At 39.6% G+C, this 20966-nt stretch overlaps 1 protein-coding gene across 1 annotated transcript; it reads left to right on the forward strand.

Annotated features, from left to right (window-relative positions):
* Positions 1-13943: 13943 nt before the first annotated feature.
* On the forward strand, positions 13944-14552 carry LOC137503304 (zinc finger protein 248-like; the record flags this gene model as incomplete). Its single annotated transcript, XM_068230853.1, has 1 exon — positions 13944-14552. A coding segment is annotated over exon 1 (609 nt), but the record flags the coding sequence as incomplete, so codon positions are not given.
* Positions 14553-20966: the final 6414 nt, after the last annotated feature.

Here is a 20966-nt window from a genome sequence, read left to right on the forward strand (position 1 = left end):
AATGTGATGTACAGAGGGTGATGATGGATATTTCTATGCTTCTGATATAAGCATTGTCCACTTGTTGGGAAAGTGGTGGGAGTACTGTGGGATTATTTGATATTACAGTGAAGTGTTTTTGGAAAGAAAGTATATAGGAACATGGAAATGAACAAAGAGGTGACAAGTCAAGTCATATGTAGGAAGATGGGAACAGGGCAATATGAATATAAGAGGATGAAGAAAATGGCTAGTCATTGTGGAATTAGGGATCAACAGATAGAGAAACAGAAGCAAGGAATGGTATTGGCCAATGATTTGGAGATACTGCTGACTATTATTTATTTTCCTAAAATTGTACATGTTCACATACACGTATGTGTACATATGCTCTGCTGAATATTCACAAATATGTAGGTGATTTTAAATTTACAAATTTGCAATGTTCCTCCCTTTCTATGCTACTGTGTCTACTGCTGTCCAACAGTGTGTTCCTTTTCATGTTCTTATATCTCATCAATTGTTTGAAAAGCAGTGGCAAAAGGGACTCAGGTTAAAACACAGCAGGTCATTGTGAAAGTTAGGTTCCAAAAAGGGTAAAAAATAAAATAAATAAGTAAATGCAATGTAAATTTTAACTTAATAGAATTTGTATAGTATTATTTGAAGTAGTTGCACAAGTGGTATGTGTGTTGATTATGTTTGTAAAACAGAGAATATTATGAGTAAGAGTTTGTAAATTCTTTACATTTATTAAGGATGAGCTGTGTGCTTAATAGAAAAAAATTGCAAAAATTGTATAATACTGTTTTTAGGAAATTGTCTTCTTCTCTGTTCTTTTAAAATTTAGTGCTTGATAATAATGTATTTTTGTGTACCATTTGCCACCAAGGTAGACACCTCTCTTGCATTTAATGGGATTGTCATTTGATTGTTCCTTTCCATTATATATTTTTTAAATGGGAGATAAATTAATTATAGTCTTCTTGTGCCACTATGAAATTTATTTTCTCAGCTGTTTCTATTTTAGGCCTATATATTTTTATTTCCTTACTTCTTTATTCTACTTTTCTTATTTCTTACTGACAGCCTTCCGAAGATACTAAGGAGGAAATATTCATAGAGGAACAAACTGATGATCAGCTGTTGCCATACATCAAAGAAGAAACAAAGTACGTATACTACAAGTCCTATACAATATGGAATATGTTGTACCTATTCACAGTTGTGTTCAGTAGTGGTTGGTTTATCTCCAAAAGTGGCCATTTTCATCAGTTCAATCCTGTCTCTACAAGGTTACATTTAAACACTAATATGTGAAAATTCTATTGGTTAAAATTACCTAAAATATTCAGGAACTTCAAGATAATTTTTAATGTTCCATCATGTACTCATAGTTTTATTCAATATACATCTACAAAAAGAATCTCTGGTAAAGCTAGATATTTTTGAAGTGTATTTGTTTACAATACCTTTAAGCAACCATGAAAAAGTGTTCTTTCTTTCACTTTCTCTGCATCATTTATTCATCACATTCGTATCATCTGAAATGCTATCTGAAGCTATTGCTTCCAGATATTCTGAGTAATATTTTTATACGTTCATGCCAACAGTGACACACAGAAAAAGCAATATTTATAGATTAAAAATTAAATCTACAAATTCGAAATTGTTAAGTTTTATGTACATTGTAAACAATAAATATTTAAAACTAACATAATCAGTTTCATTAATCAATATAATGATGGCTGAGTTCAATAATGTGATGACTCGAAGAATGTCATTTTGAAATTATTTGGTTTGATTCCTTTTTTCTGATCATTTCTGTTCTCTTGTGTGTTAAGTCAGATTCCTCCATTTGTGGACGCCAAAGCAGATAATGTGTTGTAGAAATGAAACTTTGAGGTCAGTTATGCTACATCTTCGGTATCATAGTTTAAAAAAAAACTTGTGCATTGTTGTAAGCGTAAAAAAATTGTGCTATTGAATTTATGTTCATTCCAGTGATATAGTCACACTTTCTGATTCATTTTAGTGTTCATTGTCAGTCAGGTGCTTCTAGTGTGTTGATTGCAAACATACTTACACAATTAGTATTAACTAATAAAATGGAAAGGTACAAGTGGAGTTTTAAATTTGTGCAGGTTGCTTAAAAAATCTCAGAATTCTTCAAGTAAGTGAATTTATTATCTCATAAAAGTAGATAAATAGGTGGTACATTATTGCTTCACGTCTGTAGGTTTACCCTCAAAGTGCCCTACACGTGACCCTCGGGTGGTGCTAAGAAAGCAATAACTGTGGCCGCTGGACCTATCTTTTTAAAGATCCTCTAGCAATGGCAGAAGTATTTCATGGAAATGGCTCTTCTCATAGCTGCCAGACAAGAAACATCGGATCTTTCATCCATGTTTTTGAGCTTAACGTAGAAAGCATCAGCAGAGCAAAGTGTGACTACCTATACAAAGTTATCCTGAATAATAATATAGATGTTGTGGGTATACATGAAATCCATACAGCCAATGAAGAAGAGTTTCCGAAAAGGGGCCTCATTAATGGTTTCACAGCTCTTGGTGCAACATATCACAGTGCACATGGTATAGCTACTTATGTTCATAATAATATCTAAGATGCCTCAATGCTCTTTCAAAACAAAGACGAAGACATCCATTGTGTTGCTGAGCATGTGGCACATGTTACTATTTTTAACATTTATAAACCCCCAAACGCACAGTGGTCAGGTACCGTACTCCCGACTGCTCAACACCCTGCAGTTTGTATAGGCAACTTCAACAGCCATCACGAACTATGGAAGTACTCGAATGACAATGAATGTGTAAAGAAACTTGTAGAATAGACAGAAATGAACAATCTCCATCTGATTTTTGACCCAAAAGATCTTGGTACTTTCCAGTCAGCTGCATGAAATAGGGTTTTCAGTCCTGACTTGTGATTTGTTAGCTGCAATGATGCAGGACAGCCCTTACATACCAGTCATAAAGTGTCATACATTTTCCCCACAGTCAACATGGCCCCATTGTAGTGGATATTGGCATCAAAATTCCTGTTGTACGGTCAATTCCACATGCTCGGAGGAAATTCAGAAAAGCAAATTGGTCAACATTCACCACTGAACTGGATAAATGTGTTCGGTGGATTGCCCCCAAGCACAATTACAAGCGTTTCGTAGATGCAGTTATGATGTCGGCTAAGAAGAGTATGCCATAGAAAAGAATACATCCCTGGTTGGAATGTAGAGACTGATGCACTCTATAATGAATATCCGCATACTGGTGATGAAGACATAGCTGATGAACTTCTTTCCAGCAAGGATACTACCCGGAGAGAACGGTGGATTGAGACAGTGGAGAATATCGACCTAACTCATTCCAGTAGAAGATCTTGGAGGCACCGCAGAAAACTTGGAGGAAGGACACCTTTGGTGAAGCAATAGCCTGGAGTTACTCCGGATGAAGTAGTATCTCACATCGTCACAACTTCCCAAACTCCATCAGATAAGAAACATACTTAATACATACGGTGCCAGCTCGAAACTCTGGAATCAAGAACACCACGCACATCAAGGTATTCACAACCACTTACGGTGCAAGACATCAATGCTGCTCTCAAAGACGTTAAACCAAGTTCAGCTCCAGATTTTGATGACATTCATCCAGAATTTCGCATTCATTTAGGGAAGAATGCAAGAAGTTGGCTGTTAAGGTTTTTTACCGACCTTCTACAGAACAGACAACTCGCGGCAGAATTCAAACGAACGAAAGTGATTTCCATCTTGAAACCAGGTAAGCCTGCCAATGACCCAAGCAGTTATAGACCAGTTGCCCTTCTTTTTGAGAGGCTATTCCACAACAGAATCAGCGCAACTTTTTTTCGGCGTATTACAGTTGATCAAGCTGGATTTAGGTCAAATATCAGCTGCTGCGATCAAGTGCTTTCACTGACATTCCACATGGAAGCAGGTTTCCAGAAACAACTCAAGACCTCAGCTGTATTCATTGATCTTACAGCAGCATTTGACGCAGTCTGGAGGGAAGGATTAATTTACAAGCTTCTCCGAATTGCACCCCGTAGGAGCATCGTGCAGGTTATAAGGAATATGCTCAATGACAGAAGATTTCGAGTGTGTATGGGAAATAGTATGAGTAGAGAAAGGAAGCTCAAAAATGGATTACCTCAAGGATCGGTACTGTCTCCCCTACTGTTCAATTTGTATATCTCCGATCTCCCAGAAACATCATCGCAAACATTTTGTTATGCTGATATCATAACACTAGCCACTCAAAATCGATACCTTAGTGTGACAGAAGAAGTGCTACAAAGAGACCTGATTTCACTTGAAACGTACTTCAAGAAATGGCAACTGTGTCCTAACTCTAACAAAACAGAAGTGGCATGTTTTCACCTGAATAATCGCAAGCTGGTATTAAACTTCACATACGTTTTTGTCACCAAGAACTTCGGCATAGCAGCTATCCCAAATATTTGTGGATTACACTTGATCGCACACTATCTTACAAACAACATCTTATGAATCTGTCAAAAAGCTCAAAACACATAATATTATCCTTCAGAAATTGTATGGCTCAAGTTGGGGTTCATCAGCAAAGACTTTATGATCTGCTTTGGGACTGGTATTCTCATGTGGTGAGTACTGTGCACCAGTTTGGCTGGATAGCCCATATAAAAGACTAATTGATACTCAACTGAATGTTAGCTTGCGGTTAATATCTGGTACTATCCAGTCCACATCCCTTTATTTGCTCCCAATTCTGTCAGGTATAATGCCACCTGTTTTTTAAAAGATAAATTGCTCCCATCCGAGAGTTCAAGAAGATAGAAGTGAACCCTCAATTGCCTGTTTTGGAGCATATTCCTGTTCTCAAGGTTACGAGGTTGGAGTCACGACATCCATCTTTGTGCTGTCGCATTGGCTGATGGGAATTTTCACCCTTTAGAAGAATGGAGAAGTCGCTGGAAATTTGCCACAGACAGTTCCTTACACAACATCTTTTCTGGTGAACGTCATCTTCCGCGTAAGATTTGGACCACTCTGAATTGGGTGAGAACAAATCATGGACCACGCAGGGATGCCCTTTATAAGTGGAAATATATCTCATCACCAGAGTGTGACTGTGGTGCATCTCGACAGATGATCCCCATATTGTAAGTGAATGTACTGACTTTTTGAAACCAACAGAGGAAGCTATACAGTGGAACACTCAACTGGACATTCTGCTATAAAACATGTTTCTTGTCTGTGTATATTTGTAAATTCTATATATTTGTATATATGTATCTAACTATTTGCCCTATGCTAATAATAATAATAATAATAATAATAATAATAATAATAATAATAATAATAATAATAATAAATATAGTAACAGGTAAATAACGTAGTGATATAATATTCTTTCAAAATTGTAATTATTGTCACTGACCTTACAAAGTACCACAAGTGTACGTCCTGTTTTAAAACATTTAATGCAGTAGTGTTTTTGAACTGTAGTTGTGACATTGCTAATTAATTTTTTGCTGTCACACCTTTGTTGGTTACTGTGTGAAGTGATCTTTGATAATCCGTGGGAAATGATTGTATAGTCTCGGATTGGTGCTCTTAACCAAGCCCTTGTATCAGCGGGTCATGCGATGGCTAGTCATAGCCTAAGGTTTGACTTCAAACCAGATTTGTGATGGAAACTATGAATTCTGAATGGTTTATTTGATTTTGTGAGTGGTTAGAGTCTTCTCGGCTCTTATGTGATGTAGTGACCTGTTCCTACTGTACTTTCACAACTAGTGGCAAGAAATATTCATGTCGGTCCTCAGAACTACCCAGTACCAGCTCACACTCTCTGTTTCTTTGTAATTCATGTGTAACAGGACACAATAGGCTACGTTAGAGAACAATCTTGTATTATGACCACCAGTAAAAATGTTGCTTATGAATCCTTTTCACACACAAAATCATATTTCTATTTTTGATGGAGTCTAAATTAGCTTTCTACTTTCTAAACGTATTTTGTGCAGAGACCAGCAAAGCGACATGCATTTTATGTGTCTTCTTTTTTCTTGGCATATATGTCAGAGGACAGTTCATTGTCTACGTAGCTTAGTCCATTTTACATCATAGATTTTAGATGCTTCTGAAGGATTCAGTCGACCGGATCTTATCTGCTATTTCCCACTTTGTTTTATATCTCACCTCAGGCTCTATTGTTTCCTCATTCTCATTTCAGCAGTCTACAAATATCATGCCACAACTTAAATGACTTCCTTTAAAATGTCTAAACTATTTGCCATGCCAGTTGGGTATTGAATTGCATAAGAAAAGATTTTATGATTCGTAAAATTTCCTACTTGCTGACTTGTGGAAATACACGTATTTCTGAGATTACCAATTAGTGATGAGATTACCTTCCATTTGTGGAGAGATACATCGTCCTGAGCTAAATAGTGATGAGGCATACTTCCGTTTGTGTAGAGACACATGGTCCTGAAGTAACCACTTAGTTATGTGGCTTCCTTCCAGCCTTAGAGCGTTGAGTGTCACATGGCCCTGAGCTGACCACTTTGTGCCACACCTCCATGGTCTTAATATTTATAGGCGTGATCGGAGTGAAAATAACAAGCTGATTAATATGATCGTCTGCTGTCTATGACGTATGTAAGCAGACATATGAATTGCAAAATTCTATTCAGGCTAGAATACACTGACGGACTCCCCTCTTGTAGGTACTCATAGATTTTCACCGGATATTCAAACTGTCCTTCCCATTTAACACATATATACCCATTTGTTTTATTTTTTGAGTTATAAGTTTTTTTTCACTAATGTATTAGTCACTAAAACATGAAATCCAGAAGCGTTCAGCCATTCAAACAATATTTTGTGAAAATAAGTTTTTATAGATATCGGACATAGGCATTACGGAAGGAAATTTGAACATACACTAAACTAATTTGAATGTTAGGATGTGTAAAATATCCATTACATTTCATTTTTGTAACAGAATATTCTTCAGTCTGCATCTGGTGGCAGGGTCCGGTGTTGTGGTTCATTGACTCCAGTTAGTTCGGTCTCGGGCCATGTCTGCATGTAGTCTTCCAACTTTCAGGCCGTTGTGCACTTTATCAGTATATGCTGTCTGGTTCGTCCCTAGCGCCTCTTTTCACCGACTTTCTGTGTAATAGTCTGACTTTCCCTATGTATCGTCCTCTACACGCAACACATGCCCAAACCAGCGCACACGCCTTTCCCCAATTTTCTTCTGGATCGGTGCAATGCCAAAACGTTTTCTAATAACATCATTTGAAATGTAATCTAGTCTAATTATGCCAGCCTTCCACCTAAGCAACTTCGTATCCATGATGCTTAGTTGGCGTTCTACCTGTAGAGCTGCTCAGCATTCGTTGCCGTAGAAAACGACAGGATTGATATCGATTGGACAGATATCAGTTCGGTAGAACTTAGTTTAGAGATGGCCCTTCGTCCAAAGTTCGGAAGGGCGCCTGTTGTCATTCTCCACTTCAGTCAGGCTTTGTATATCTTTAAGTAGACTTCATCAGTAAGTCAGCCATAATCATAGATTGTGGAGCCAATATACTTAAATATCTCTACTCGTGTTATATCTTCAACGTCAACATGCATGGTTCCAACTTCTCGACGATGTAATGCAATGTATTCTGTCTTGTTCTTGTTAAGGCGCGGGGCTTATTGCGCTAGTCTATTGTTCCAGTCTTCTGTTTGACGCTGCAGGTCTAGCTTATTCTCTTCAGCCAAATGATATCATTTGCTTAGAGAAGTGTCCATGGTATTGAACTGCGCAGGTTTGTGGTAATTATGTCCATCACAAGAATGAGCTGCAGTGGTGATAAGCCGGGGCCTCGATGGACTCCTACAGTTACGCGGAAGTCATCAGACGCTCCTGCGGTAGCTTGAACACAACTCATTTGTTCTTTGTAGAGCAATTATACCCTCTCAGCAAGATGCTCTGGAATGCCATGTACTTGTAGGGCTGACTGATTAGGTCATGAAGTACCCGATGGAAGGGCTTCTAAGGGTCCAGAAATTTGTGATTAAGCCTCTTATTCTTTTCACAGTGTTTCTCAAGTAACAGTCCGGCAGCATGGGTTTCTCCTATTGTGCCACAATTTTACACAAATCCAGCTTGGCTTGTTGTATGTTTGTCTAAATCGCTAATCCTTTTGTCGAAGATTTGTTCTAAGTCTCTCATTGCGAGGTTCAGAAGTATGTTCGGGCCGTGATTAGGAAAATCGGCAGGGCTTCCCTTATATCTGAATTGATACTCCGTCGCTGGTCTGTTTGTTTTTGACCTTCTTTTATGATATGGTTGAAGAGCTTGCTATAGCCACGCTGCTGCATCCCCCCATTGAGAGAAACAAAACTCTGCTGGAAGATAATCGGGACAGATGGCTTTCCCTGGTTACATTTCCTTCAGCATAGTCTGGACTTTAGTGACGTCATTTTCCTACGTTAGACCTTCAACAGCGGAGGTGATTAGGATTGGTAGATACGGAAATTCCATGATTGAGATGTTGTCAAAATAGTTCCACCAGTGTACTCGCGCTTCCCGCCTGTCCAGTAGCAAATCGTCTGTTTCCTCATTGATGCCGTAAAAACGTTGGACTTCTGACGTTTTGCGATGGCTCGATTGACTAGCCGTTAAAAATTCCGCTCGAATTCGCGCATGTCATGTTTCACATATAGACCTGCCTACCGGTTTGATTTTGTTACGGCAAATACCTCCTTCATTTTACGAGTGGCTGCCTTGTAGGCATTCCAACGAGCAAGAAACTCGTGCTACACCTGCTTCTTCAACCGTACTGCATATTTAACAGCTTCATTCCTTGGCCATATGTCATGTTTAATCCTTCGTTGTCGTCGCCCTGACTTAATTGTTCCAGGAATAGAGCGAAAGGCGTCTTTCAGTTTAGTCCGGCTCACTTCAACTGTGGTGATTTGTGACTCTGTAACTTTTGCAACGACGTTAGTTTCCTTCTTCAGGGGCAACCATTTGATCCCAATTTGTCTATTACCTGTGAAGTATTGGGCTCTTGGTGACTTTATCCACAGCTTAGATGACTGGTCGTTGTTGCATCGCAAGGATTTAATAAGGGGCAACTGTTATCTCTAGAACATCTTCGAGATTTCATCCTCTCACAAGGATGTAGTCATTGCGAATTGGATGGGAGCCACTGTAGTACAGAGTAGATGAATATCACTCTTTTTGAACCGTGTGTTTGCGATGATCAGTTTCTGCATAATCGCGAATTTGTTGGGCATCGTCGTTCTATTCTCCATGTCCATGAACGCCATGGACTGTTTGTTCTTCTTTCCTCGGTCCGACGCGTCCATTCAGATCAGTGGCAGCGGTCTTCATGTCAGGCAGTGCCCAGAACGCATCTTTGGTTTCCATGCGCACGTCAGTTTGTGGAGCGTTGCGCTGAAACATTGGAATTTCCTTCTCTCCCCAATGCGGACGAGTTACATCAAGCGATTGTCAAACTTTTGCACCTCGGAGACTGAACCGTCAAATTTAGCTGATATGACAATGTCAACACCATGATCTGTTCTTCGGTTTCTGTTGTACACCATTAGTAACCACACCTCTTTTCACATGACTTTTCTCCATTCCATCTTTTTTTCCGCACCTCTCAGATGCCTACAAGCCTTCTCTCAAGTGCAGTGGCTTATTCGCTACTTCATCCAGGCATAATTCAATGATGGGGTACAAAATGGGGGTACTAGCATGGCTAGCCGTCACAGCCCGTGCGACGGTAACCCTAGCATACTTTTCATGCTGACTGGGCACTGCCAATGCGCGTCCCTTCCAGGGGCTGCACTAACCTTGGCTCCGATACCATGAGACATATTTCTGTAATGATGTAACGGTATTATTTTACGGCCGGCTTGTCTTGAAGCATTTAAGGGCTCATGACAGAATTTAGTAACGCAGCTGCGGACATGGAGAACAGATGCCTTTTGCAGCCACTCCTCTAGAGAAGAAACGCTACCCTCTTTTCTGCATTAACTTCCAGAAATTCAGTGTACCTCTTCCGCCATCTGGTCCCTAGTGAACTTCTCCATCTCCGCCAAAGTTGCCATTAAAGACTTTGTACATGTTTGGTACGCGATAGCTTTTATATTTTGCTCATGTTCATCGGCAGGCCAGCGGGGAACCCGTATCCGTCACCTGGGACGCGCCACGTGTTACAGCAATATAGCTGGTTCGTGTAGAATATTTATCAATGCAAAATGAAACATTATTTTACTGAAAACTAATTGTGAACCTGATAAATTACTTGTCAGAGGAATCACGTATTCACGTAAAGAAGAAGGGTTACAGGCTTTTGCACGTTTGCTTGGTGTGATATGCCACAGAACGCATGACATACAATCCAGTGTCGTATTTTCTGCCCCCTGTTGTCTAGTGGTGTCAACATCAATATCTTGTTTGATGATCAAGAGATTTAGTCTGTCATATCTGGAATCAATGCTCCCCTTTCATTTGTCCACTTGTTTTCTCCAAAGAGTGCAGTAACAATGCATGGTCGAGCCTCCCATTACTTTGCTTTGAGCCAGTCATGCATTCGACTGGGCCATGTGAATTCAGTTCATAGAGCATGAATTGGAAAGTACCAGTTCATGTTACGATATATTTTAGCCTGCGTGATCGATTTTCCCATGTGGCAGTTGTAAGCGGATCTCACCTTTAACCAAGAAATTTGCATTTCCCGCCCTTCTTCCGTAGAATATGTAGAACTACTCTGTGGTGGGGAGAGAGGCTCAGAATTGGATGCTATCCAACTATGTTATCAATCCACTAAAAATAATCACGTTGCCCGTGATCTTTTGAAATAAATAGAATAATATTCCTTCTTATACATGGCAGCAATATCCACTACGGTGCAATTCAACGTCTTGTCATCTCGAATTTTGGCTCAAGCATTGATTTTCATGCTCCTTCTATCCGTATTGTTAAAGTAATACGTGTAAGAATATTCAAGGGCATGATAGGTTGCGTTTGGTTTCAAAATCAGGATATTAGAACATTGTAATAAAACGCTACCACCAATGCCATATTCTGTGTTGCCTTCATAATGTCTTTAACAGCAGTGTCTTGAGGAGAAAAGACAGTATTAATGCTAGCGAGAGAGCCGTCGTATACTTGTTATATTTCAGCTTTTCCAGGATTTCATCAGGATTAGTGGCTTCCGTGTTAAATACAGGAATTAAGACGTAGACTGATGTAGTACATGGTAGTAAGTATGAACGTCCTTGTATAAACCTACCGTCCTATATGTAGGTTGGCTATGTTTGATTGCACATCAAAGATACATATTTCGGAAAAGCGACACAGTGACATAATAAAATGGTATAGTGATATGATAACAATTTACAAACACAATATGTATATTTGTGTGACAAAATAACATTCTTAAATGATTAGCCATGTTTCAACAGATCTTGCTGAATGTCGACAAACGTTCTTAACTTTATTAATATCTACAACACAGACATTCTCTCAAACAACCTCAAGAACAAGGTCCATTACAAAAATTATTACTTGCCTGCAACAAAGCGCAGAGTGCTTCAACAAGATCAAAACTCCAAAGCATATGCCGTTCTTTATGTAGGAGAACAGACTACGGATTTCGATAGAATAATATGTGCTGGATTAAAGAGCTTGTACGAGTATTTACCCTTTTAGGCTGGACCACTTCTCATGCTTTCTTCAAAATTAACTCGTACATTTCTAAACCGTGACAAGTTTCTTGCGCGTGATATCGTGATTTAACACCTTAAGTGCCACATATGCAGTGAAAAAAATTCCATCCAGGCCATTCTTTCTTTTTTTACTATAGAGTATAAAATAGCGCATCTTATTACAGAAAAGTACCTTTTAGTCTTCTTGGGCCAAAATTGTAGTCATAACATTGTGTTGAAATTGTGGTGACACATTGGTCTCACGCGGGCACTGACACTATCTTTCAGCTGTATAGGCCGCGTGAGACCAATGTGTCACCACGTATCCTAGCGCAGTTTTCACCTTCCTGACACACTGGTATACGTCTGTCTCATTAGCTGATGAACTACTAAAGAATAAAACTCATATCTTTGGAATATTGAAATCTAACCGGAAGTATAATCCAACCGATGTTACCAAAAGCAATTTAGCAAGAGGAGAGACAAGAGCCCGTAAAAGTATCACTGGTGTGGTTGTTCAGAAATCGCATGGTAAAAGAGATGTGTTAATTTTGACAACTAAACACACTGGTGAGACGGTCACTATTCAGAGGAGGGATGGTGAATGCAAAAGTCATGGAGTGTTATAGAGTATAACAAATGCAAACCGTACATTCATTTACCAGATCATAAAAAGTGCTATAGTACTTCCCTGAAACGGGGAGTAAAATGGTACAGAAAAATGGCTATTGAGATATTGATCGACACAAGTATAGTAAATGCCATATATATTTCAAATCAACTTGGGAATAAGAGTATATCTGTTACCCAGTTCAAAGAGGATATTGTTGAACAGTATCGAAGATCTTCACATTCCCCAACAAGTACCAAAAATGGGTATTACCCCACCGACTGGATGATGTAGGCTGGCAGGGAAGACGAAAATGCAGTAAGTGTTATGAAGAGATCCATCGGAAATCAGGAAGGCAATATGCCATGAAGAAGACTCTGCAGTCTAAGTTCAAATGATCAGCCTGTGAAAATTTCTTCTGTTTGGACTGTTTCTTCAAAGTGCACAAATTTGTAGTGTGATTGTGAAACACAGTTTGAATTATATTTCTTCAGAAAGTCTCATTTGTTATACTTTAAATTCATATGCAAGAAGTGTACCAATTTGTGGTGTGATTGCGAATGACACAAAGTTACAAATATTTTTTCTAGAAAGTTCATGTAATTTTTATGCCCTATATTTTCAATTCGTCTATAGACCCTGATATGAGACAATGAACAATGAGTACACTGTACAGTACAATCTTTTGTTATTTGTACACATGACACGATCTGAAAACAATAAAAATATCATAATTTATTTATTGTGGTCGATATATTACAGTGACGTCCAGGCTACGTTGTGCCACATCGGACTCGCAAATGAACAGGCCAAGAGTAGATTCATGACGTACTGGCCACCTACTTTCATTTAACATACGTTTACATGTCAAGTGTGATGACAGTATGGTACCACGGGGCCTGAGACTTGGAGAGTGCGCGTGAGTCCACAGCGGACTCACGCGGCCCGACTGGCATTAAGCTCTGTGAGTCAACGTTGGTCTCACGTGGCACTCAAGGTGTTACGAAAAGACGCAATATATTCTCGTAACAGGTGTGAGCTTTTGAAATTTAACCTCAGATGATGTTTACTCTCAGGAATGTAATGTTTGAGTAACGAGCTCTCTGCACTGGATATCAGTGATTGGAATGTCCAGTAGCAAATCCCCTGTGTGAGAGTTGTAGTGGATTTGGCTGTTGAACTATTGCTCACATTGTTTTAATTTGTCACTGTAGATCGAGACCCGAGGTGAGCTATAGAGATCATCAACCTCCGGACGGCGGATCATCTAGTTATAGGTGTAGTGTGTGCAGTGAAGTCCTGGCTAGGAAGTTGGACCTCTTGCGACATCTGAAGAGACACAAGGAAGATCGACCCGGCAGCTTTTCGAAATACCTCAGGATCCACCCGCTCCAAGTGTGCGGATTTTCTGATAAATGCTTTACAAATATGAAAATGCTGACAGGGACGCGATTGCATAAAGGTGGGATTAAAAACGAATGCTCAGTATCCCATAAAAATTTTAGGAAAAGGCCGGGCATTAGGCGTTCTCACGCGAGCGAGAACCGATACTGCTGCAACGTCTGTAACAAGTCATTCATACAGAAAGGCAGTCTGACTAATCATATGCGGACCCACACAGGCGAGAAGCCTTACAGTTGCAATGTGTGTGGCAAATTATTCACATTGAAGGGCAATTTGACCTATCATATGCGGACCCATACAGGGGAGAAGCCATTTAGCTGCAATGTCTGTGGCAAATCATTCATAAGGAGAGGTAAACTAAACGAACATATGCGGACCCATGCAGGCGAGAAGCCTTACAGCTGCAATGTCTGTGGCAAATCATTCTTCCTCAACGGCACACTAATTGTTCATATGAGGACCCATACAGGCGAGAAAGCTTACAGGTGCAATGTCTGTGGCAAATCATTCACAAGCAAAGGTAGTCTGACCGTTCATATGTGGACACATACAGGCGAGAAGCCACACAGGTGCAATGTCTGTGGCAAATCATTCGTACGGAGAGGTAAACTAACCGAACATATGCGGACGCATACAGGCGAGAAGCCTTACAGGTGCAATGTTTGTAGCAAATCATTCATACAGAAAGGGATTTTAACCGGACATATGCGGACCCATACAGGCGAAAAGCCATACAGCTGCAATGACTGTGGCAAATCATTCATACAGAGAGGCATTCTAACCGATCATATGCGGACCCATACAGGCGAGAAGCCATACAACTGCAATGTCTGTGGCAAATCATTCATAAAGAGAGGCAAACTTACCGAACATATGCGGAGACATACAGGCGAGTCATAAAGAGCGGCAAACTAAACAAACATATGCGGACCCATACAGGCGATAAACCTTACAGGTGCAATGTCTGTGGCAAATTAGTCACAAGGAAAGGCAGTCTGACCAACAGGCGAGACGCCAAACAGCTGCAATGTCTGTGGCAAATCATTCACAAAGAAGGGCTGTCTGACCTAACTGTTCATATGCGGACACAACCAGAAGAGAAGCCATACTGTTGCAAAGTTTATACCACTGAAGCACAACTTGTAGGATTCCAGCAAGATATAGCAGATATCCTGGATTCAGGAGGTCAATTGGTCTGTATCGCGACTGACCTGCCTAAGGCATTTGATAGGGTAGATCATGGGAGACTACTGGCAAAAATGAGTGCAATTGGACTAGATAAAACAGTGACTGAATGGGTGGCTCTGTTTTTAGAAAATGGATCTCAGAGAATTAGAGTAGGTGAAGCTTTATCCTGCCCTGTAAAAATTAAGATGGGAATTCCTCAAGGCAGTGTTATTGGACCTTTATGTTTTCTTATATATATCGATGATATGTGTAAAGAAGTGGAATCAGAGATAAGGCTTTTTGCAGATGATGTTATTCTGTACAGAGTAATAAATAAGTTACAAGATTGTGAGCAACTGCAAAATGATCTCTATAATGTCGGGTTGTTGCATTTTCAAATTAAAGCTCCCAAATGAGCTGGTTTAATTCAGTAATGGCTACTATACCCCACACATATCCAATCACTCCTTCAACGCTAACGGCCCTTCCTCCCCAACATCTATAACCGAACCACCGCCGTCTCAATATATATATATGTAGGATTGGGACGGCAGTGAAACGAACTGCCGAACCTTACCCCCACCACTACCACGTGCAAGGGTTTGACAGCGGCATAGGTCCTACCCTTCTGAGGGCCCGGCTCAGACTGAATACTTTTGCCCTCCACCCGCGTGGGCGCGCTGTTGTTCATCACGTCACTCACCCTAAGCCCACGTGACGAATACGGCAGCTCCTATTGGTAGAAATACCTTCCGAATGCTATTGGTCGATTTGAGTTTGACAACTTGGACCACGTTTTTGACGTTTGTGACATTTTGCTTTACTTTGATTTGTATGCGTATATCTGTTATATTCGTTTGCGTGTTTGAAGAAAAAGTACAAGATATTTGAGGTAAGCATCCTTACTGTTCTTTTTTACTAATCTCCTGAGACCAGAACATGAAAACATACCACACCAAGGGAAATGAATTTCGGATAATTTGAAACACAAGTGCGGCCAGTATCCAGTATTCGGGAGATAGTAGGTTCGAACCCCACTATCGGCAGCCCTGAAAATGGTTTTCTGTGGTTTCCCATTTTCACACCAGGCAAATGCTGGGGCTGTACCTTAATTAAGACCACGGCTGCTTCCTTCCCATTCCTAAGCCTTTCCTGTCCCATCATCGCCATTTGACCTATCTGTGTCGGTGCAACGTAAAGCAACTAGCCTTATCATAGTTGTCCCCCTGTGGGTAGGGCCAGTAGAATAACAGCCACTGCATCCTCCGCCTGCTGTAAGAGACGACTAAAAGGGGTCCCATGTGGGCTCTGCACTTGGGAGCTTGGGTAGGCGACCACGGAGCCCTTAATTGAATTTTGGCACTGCTTCCGCTTACTTGTGCCAGGCTCCCCACTTTCATCAATCCTATCTGATCTACCTCGATCACGACCTGTTCTTTTCTGCCCCCGATTGTATTATGTATGTAGGCCTAGGGAGTCTTATTTTCCCTCCATGGCCCTGGTCCTCCTTTGCTGATACCATCATTTTTCCTAGTGTCAGCCCCCTTCCATTTCTTCTCTCAAATTACTAATGTGTATAGGGGATGGTTGCCTAGTTGTACTTACTCTTAAAACAATGAACTATATTTTAGGCCCTTTTAATCAACAAGCATCATCATCTTAAGCAAGGTGATTTGTGGTGAGGGCAAGATATTTGGTGGCCATGACATATACTAGGAACTGTCCCATCATTTGCCTTACTGCAGGCGAAAGGAAAAACCAATCTCAGGACAGCCAGTGGTAGGGGAACAGCACGTTTCTGTGTCCCAAATGCAGAGGTGTAGAAACACGGTGGAACCATAGCCACCCCTCCTCTCCTTGGTTGGCCGGTCGGAGTGCATGCTGTCAGACCACAGATCAGCCTACTCTGCAACCACCAACATAGATTTCTGCCTTCGATATACAGTAGGTACAAATGGCACTGTCTGAAGTGAGTTTCCACTGTCTTCAACTGGCATTTCGTCTAGGTCACAGCAAAGTTCCTTGCACACAGTAATGTTGTGGAAGTAGCAGCATATTGTCCATAATACTGTACTAAATTAGCAAGCAATTCCTTGGACATAGCTCTTAATAGGTAGAGCTATGTTGTGACTTGACATGGGAATGTTTTTGTGCTGGATCAGCTGCCATATTATTGTATGTAGATCCTGATGCTACATATTTCTATAAATTTATTAGAACTCCTCTCCTGCGGATGGACTGAAAGGAAGCATTATTTGTACCTCATGCATGTTGTAAGAGCGAGCAATCACAGAATCTGTAGGCTGTCACTTGTCATTTAAACCCTCAAATATATTCATGATTCCATCCTTTTCCATGTAGCAGAAAAATTTTGATATATCCTACTGTCACATAAAATAGAACTTTTTTATTGTAAATAGTGTAGGTTAATGAATACAAGGGATGCATACAATTTTGTAGCTTGACATTGTTTATCATCTAAATGCAGATGATTGATTGAATGATATGTTGTGTTTTGGTGCAGTATGTAGGAACAGAGTATGTGCTATCATGTCTTGGTTTCTTCAAACACTACTCTGCCAGAGATTTGCCATCCTCTAGTAGATGCAAAAGAAGTACAAATCTCAGTATTTTGCAGTGTGTGACCCTAGGTGCCTCATTTGACAGACTGAAAGATGTATCATATAGTAAGTTCCTTGGGAAAATACAAATGGTGTTGCTGAAAACTTTTGCAATGTCAGTGCTACGTTAAACTGCAATAAGAGAGAAAAGTATTATGTTGTACCTTGTCAGTTCCAGTCTTTCTTTCATAAATGAATGATCTTGTATTTGTGTTGTATTGAATAGTTTTCTGGCTGATGAATATTAATTGATGATTAACACTGCTGAATATAATGTCATGAGATTATGATATACTATGATCACTAAAACTTTTGTTCAAATTTCTACACAATTTTATACCTGTAACACTGTGGATAGTAGGTAGAATATAGCTCCATAAATCAAAAGATCATGTTTCATTTCAATTTACCTTTGAATCCTACAAACTCCCTCCTTAGCATATGAGTTTCCTTTCATCATTTTGGTTCCTGTGTATGGTTTTCTTTCTTACATTGTATTTATATTTTATTTCCTGCATAAGTGGCATATCTTGATACTATTGACTGTTACAGTTGGCTTAAGTAGTGTTAAAGAGGACTGATGTACGAGGGGATGTTAGTGCCTATTTCTGTCATAGGTCTTAATCTGAGATAAGTATTGCCAATCCCACTCACCTTCAGGTCACTTCCTTCCTCCCTTTGTGAGTTAGCTTCCTTCTTCCTCAGCAGAAACAAACAAAAGCAGCACAGGCAAGGCCAGTCGCTCCGATCCTTCAAGGCTTTGTGAATTAGTAAAAATAAAATATAGCTCCATATTTGAAATAATTATAATAAGCAGCACAAGTGGTAAGCTTCTTTCTCCAGCAAAAAAATTATTAATAATAATAATAATAAAGCACAGGCCAACCTCCCGGTGTATTGTTGTTCAGAATGCAGTATTTCAGAAAAAGGTAACAGAAAGAAGGAAAGAAAGGAAAGGAAATGAAAGAAAAATATAAGAGAAATAAAAAAAAAAAGAAAAATATATTTAATATAATATTTAAGAGTGGAGGGGGGACGAGAACCTGGGGACCCTCCGCGCGCTAAACGATTTAAATCACCCGCTCGGTAAATTTAGTTCAGCCCTGTTTACACTAGGGGCGCTGGTGTGCAATTCCTGGTGATCTTTGCGCAGCCGTTGCGTACAGAAGTGAAAAATAACGTTGAGAGTCATCTGTAACTCATTCTCTTTGACCACGTGTAAAGCCCACTAGAACAGGACTGTATAGATAGTTACAAATATAACGGGACATTGCACCCAGTGCTGTTTTCAAGAAGTGTCGTGTACTCTGGAGTTGTCACTGGTAATTCATCCTTTCCTAAATTCAGCCCGTTCTACTGACTGATACAAATCAAATCCGTTCTTTAAGTGTTTGTTTTAAGTGATTACACTGAATTAAAATATCAGGTTTTGTCTCCAGGTGTGAGGTATGTGTTACATAAGACGCGTATTAGCCATTTGTACAGCCTATTCCGTTAATTTATTGTGCTACAGATTTTCTTCATTGAGAAATTGTGATTTCTATCATTTACACTGTGTCCACAATCTCTATTGTCGGTAAGGTTCAAGTTCTATAATTTACTTTTGCGAAAATTAAACATCTCAATTGGGAACAGTAAGAAGTTAATACTAATCTTTCTCAGTTTCAGCATTCTACATATTTTTAACATTTAATATTTTTAATTTTCATAAATTTTATTTCTACTTAAGCATTAAAACTGTATACGCATATTACTGGCATTCTTTTTGAAAACTCCTGGCCTTTGTGTCACAAGTGCCGGCAAATCTGTTCCTCGTGTGTTGTAGCAATATAACGTAACTTACCTTACCTATCAAAATTTTTTGGAGTGAAGAATATTTCTGAAGGGCTACGCAGGTGAAGAATCGCGGATATTAGTTTCAGAAAGAAATTACAATATGTAGTGCATAATTTTAATTATTGTGTTGCTGTGTTATTTACCTATATTTGCAATTTAATAGTGACGCTGTGAATGTTGAGTTGTTCTTTACACTGTAGGCTGCGACATATGGTAGTAGGGTTCGAAATTTTGAGAAGTTTCCGTTTAGGATATCATATGTAGAATTCTTGTTATGGTTATCAGTGTTGTTATGGAGATTCTTCTGCATAGTATCAGTCATAGAAAACTTGAGGTCCAATAGGTATGATCACAATATTAACAGTCATGTAAAATGTTGAGTCTTTTTGGTATGTTCATAATATTGACGGTCATGTAAAATTTCAAGCATAATGTTTAGTCTGTTGACAGATAACCTAAGTAGCAATGACAGCAATAAGGTAATATATTTCTCTGGCCTATGTTTTAGTGTAAAATCATTGGAAGTAATCAAGAACCCCAGTACCTTCTAACTACTTCAGTTGCGGTGTGAAATAGACCTGCAAGTAAAAAGCAAAGAGGAACCAGCCTGGCTTGAAAGAACAACAAATGCATCACTTGTGAGTCTCATGGCAAATAACTTTATAGAGGTCAGAATTTAACCCTTAGAAGCTGAATAAGTTTGGCAGGGGCATAATTTACTATGTGCTTCCCCAATATTAACCCCAGCAGTCGCCATTTGCTACATGGGCATCTAGGAAAAGTATGTCTCTCTTTTGTTTCTTTGTCTGGGAGTATGTGATATTGTGCTACGCAAGGCAGCCAACTCTTAGGAAGTACAAACAACAGTATTTATATACATCTATAGGTCCAACTAGTGACAGAAACTTTGTTCATTGGGGCAAGGAAAGGGCTTCTGGTGGCACATGCCCCCAGATTATGGTCGCCAAGTGGACACATGGCCTCTAGCATTTACTAGGAAGATGGCAGTGCATGCTATGTTTGATAGTGGCAAAAGCTGAATTAAAGTTGTGGACTTGATAGTGAAGGAACCTTGGTTAGGTCCAGCTACCAATAAAGTTGTGACAGGCAGCGTTTCAAGATCGAGGCATTAGGACATTTCATGAGCTAAGTACCCATCAAATGACTTTTTATTGTGTATTGATTACATCTGGCGTTTATTGAAATGGATTTCTGTAGGTTGTATGGTTATGTTTTTATTCTCCATGGTTTGGTAATGGTATCATTGTGGGATTGACATCAGCTCCTATCATACATTACCCAATTTTAGTGCTAGTAGCTGCTGAACTGAAGGACAATTGTGGGTGCTGGATTTAATTTGGTTATGGCCAGTAGGTCTTTGAATCTCATAGTGAACATATTTTTCCTCCAAAAGAAATTCCTGGTAAGATTTGCATCATTTAAACTTCTTTACAATGTTACTAATGTTGGGTGATCTCATAGTAAAACTCTGCCTTGGCGGAGAAGCTGTGAAATAATTTTGGAGAAGAAGCGACTTATTGTCATCATCTTTCCTTGCTCTGTCTGTTGCTACTGTAAATACAGTCCATTGTAATCTTCT

The sequence above is a fragment of the Anabrus simplex genome, chromosome X, assembly GCF_040414725.1.
Source record: "Anabrus simplex isolate iqAnaSimp1 chromosome X, ASM4041472v1, whole genome shotgun sequence".
NCBI classification, from domain to species: domain Eukaryota; kingdom Metazoa; phylum Arthropoda; class Insecta; order Orthoptera; family Tettigoniidae; genus Anabrus; species Anabrus simplex.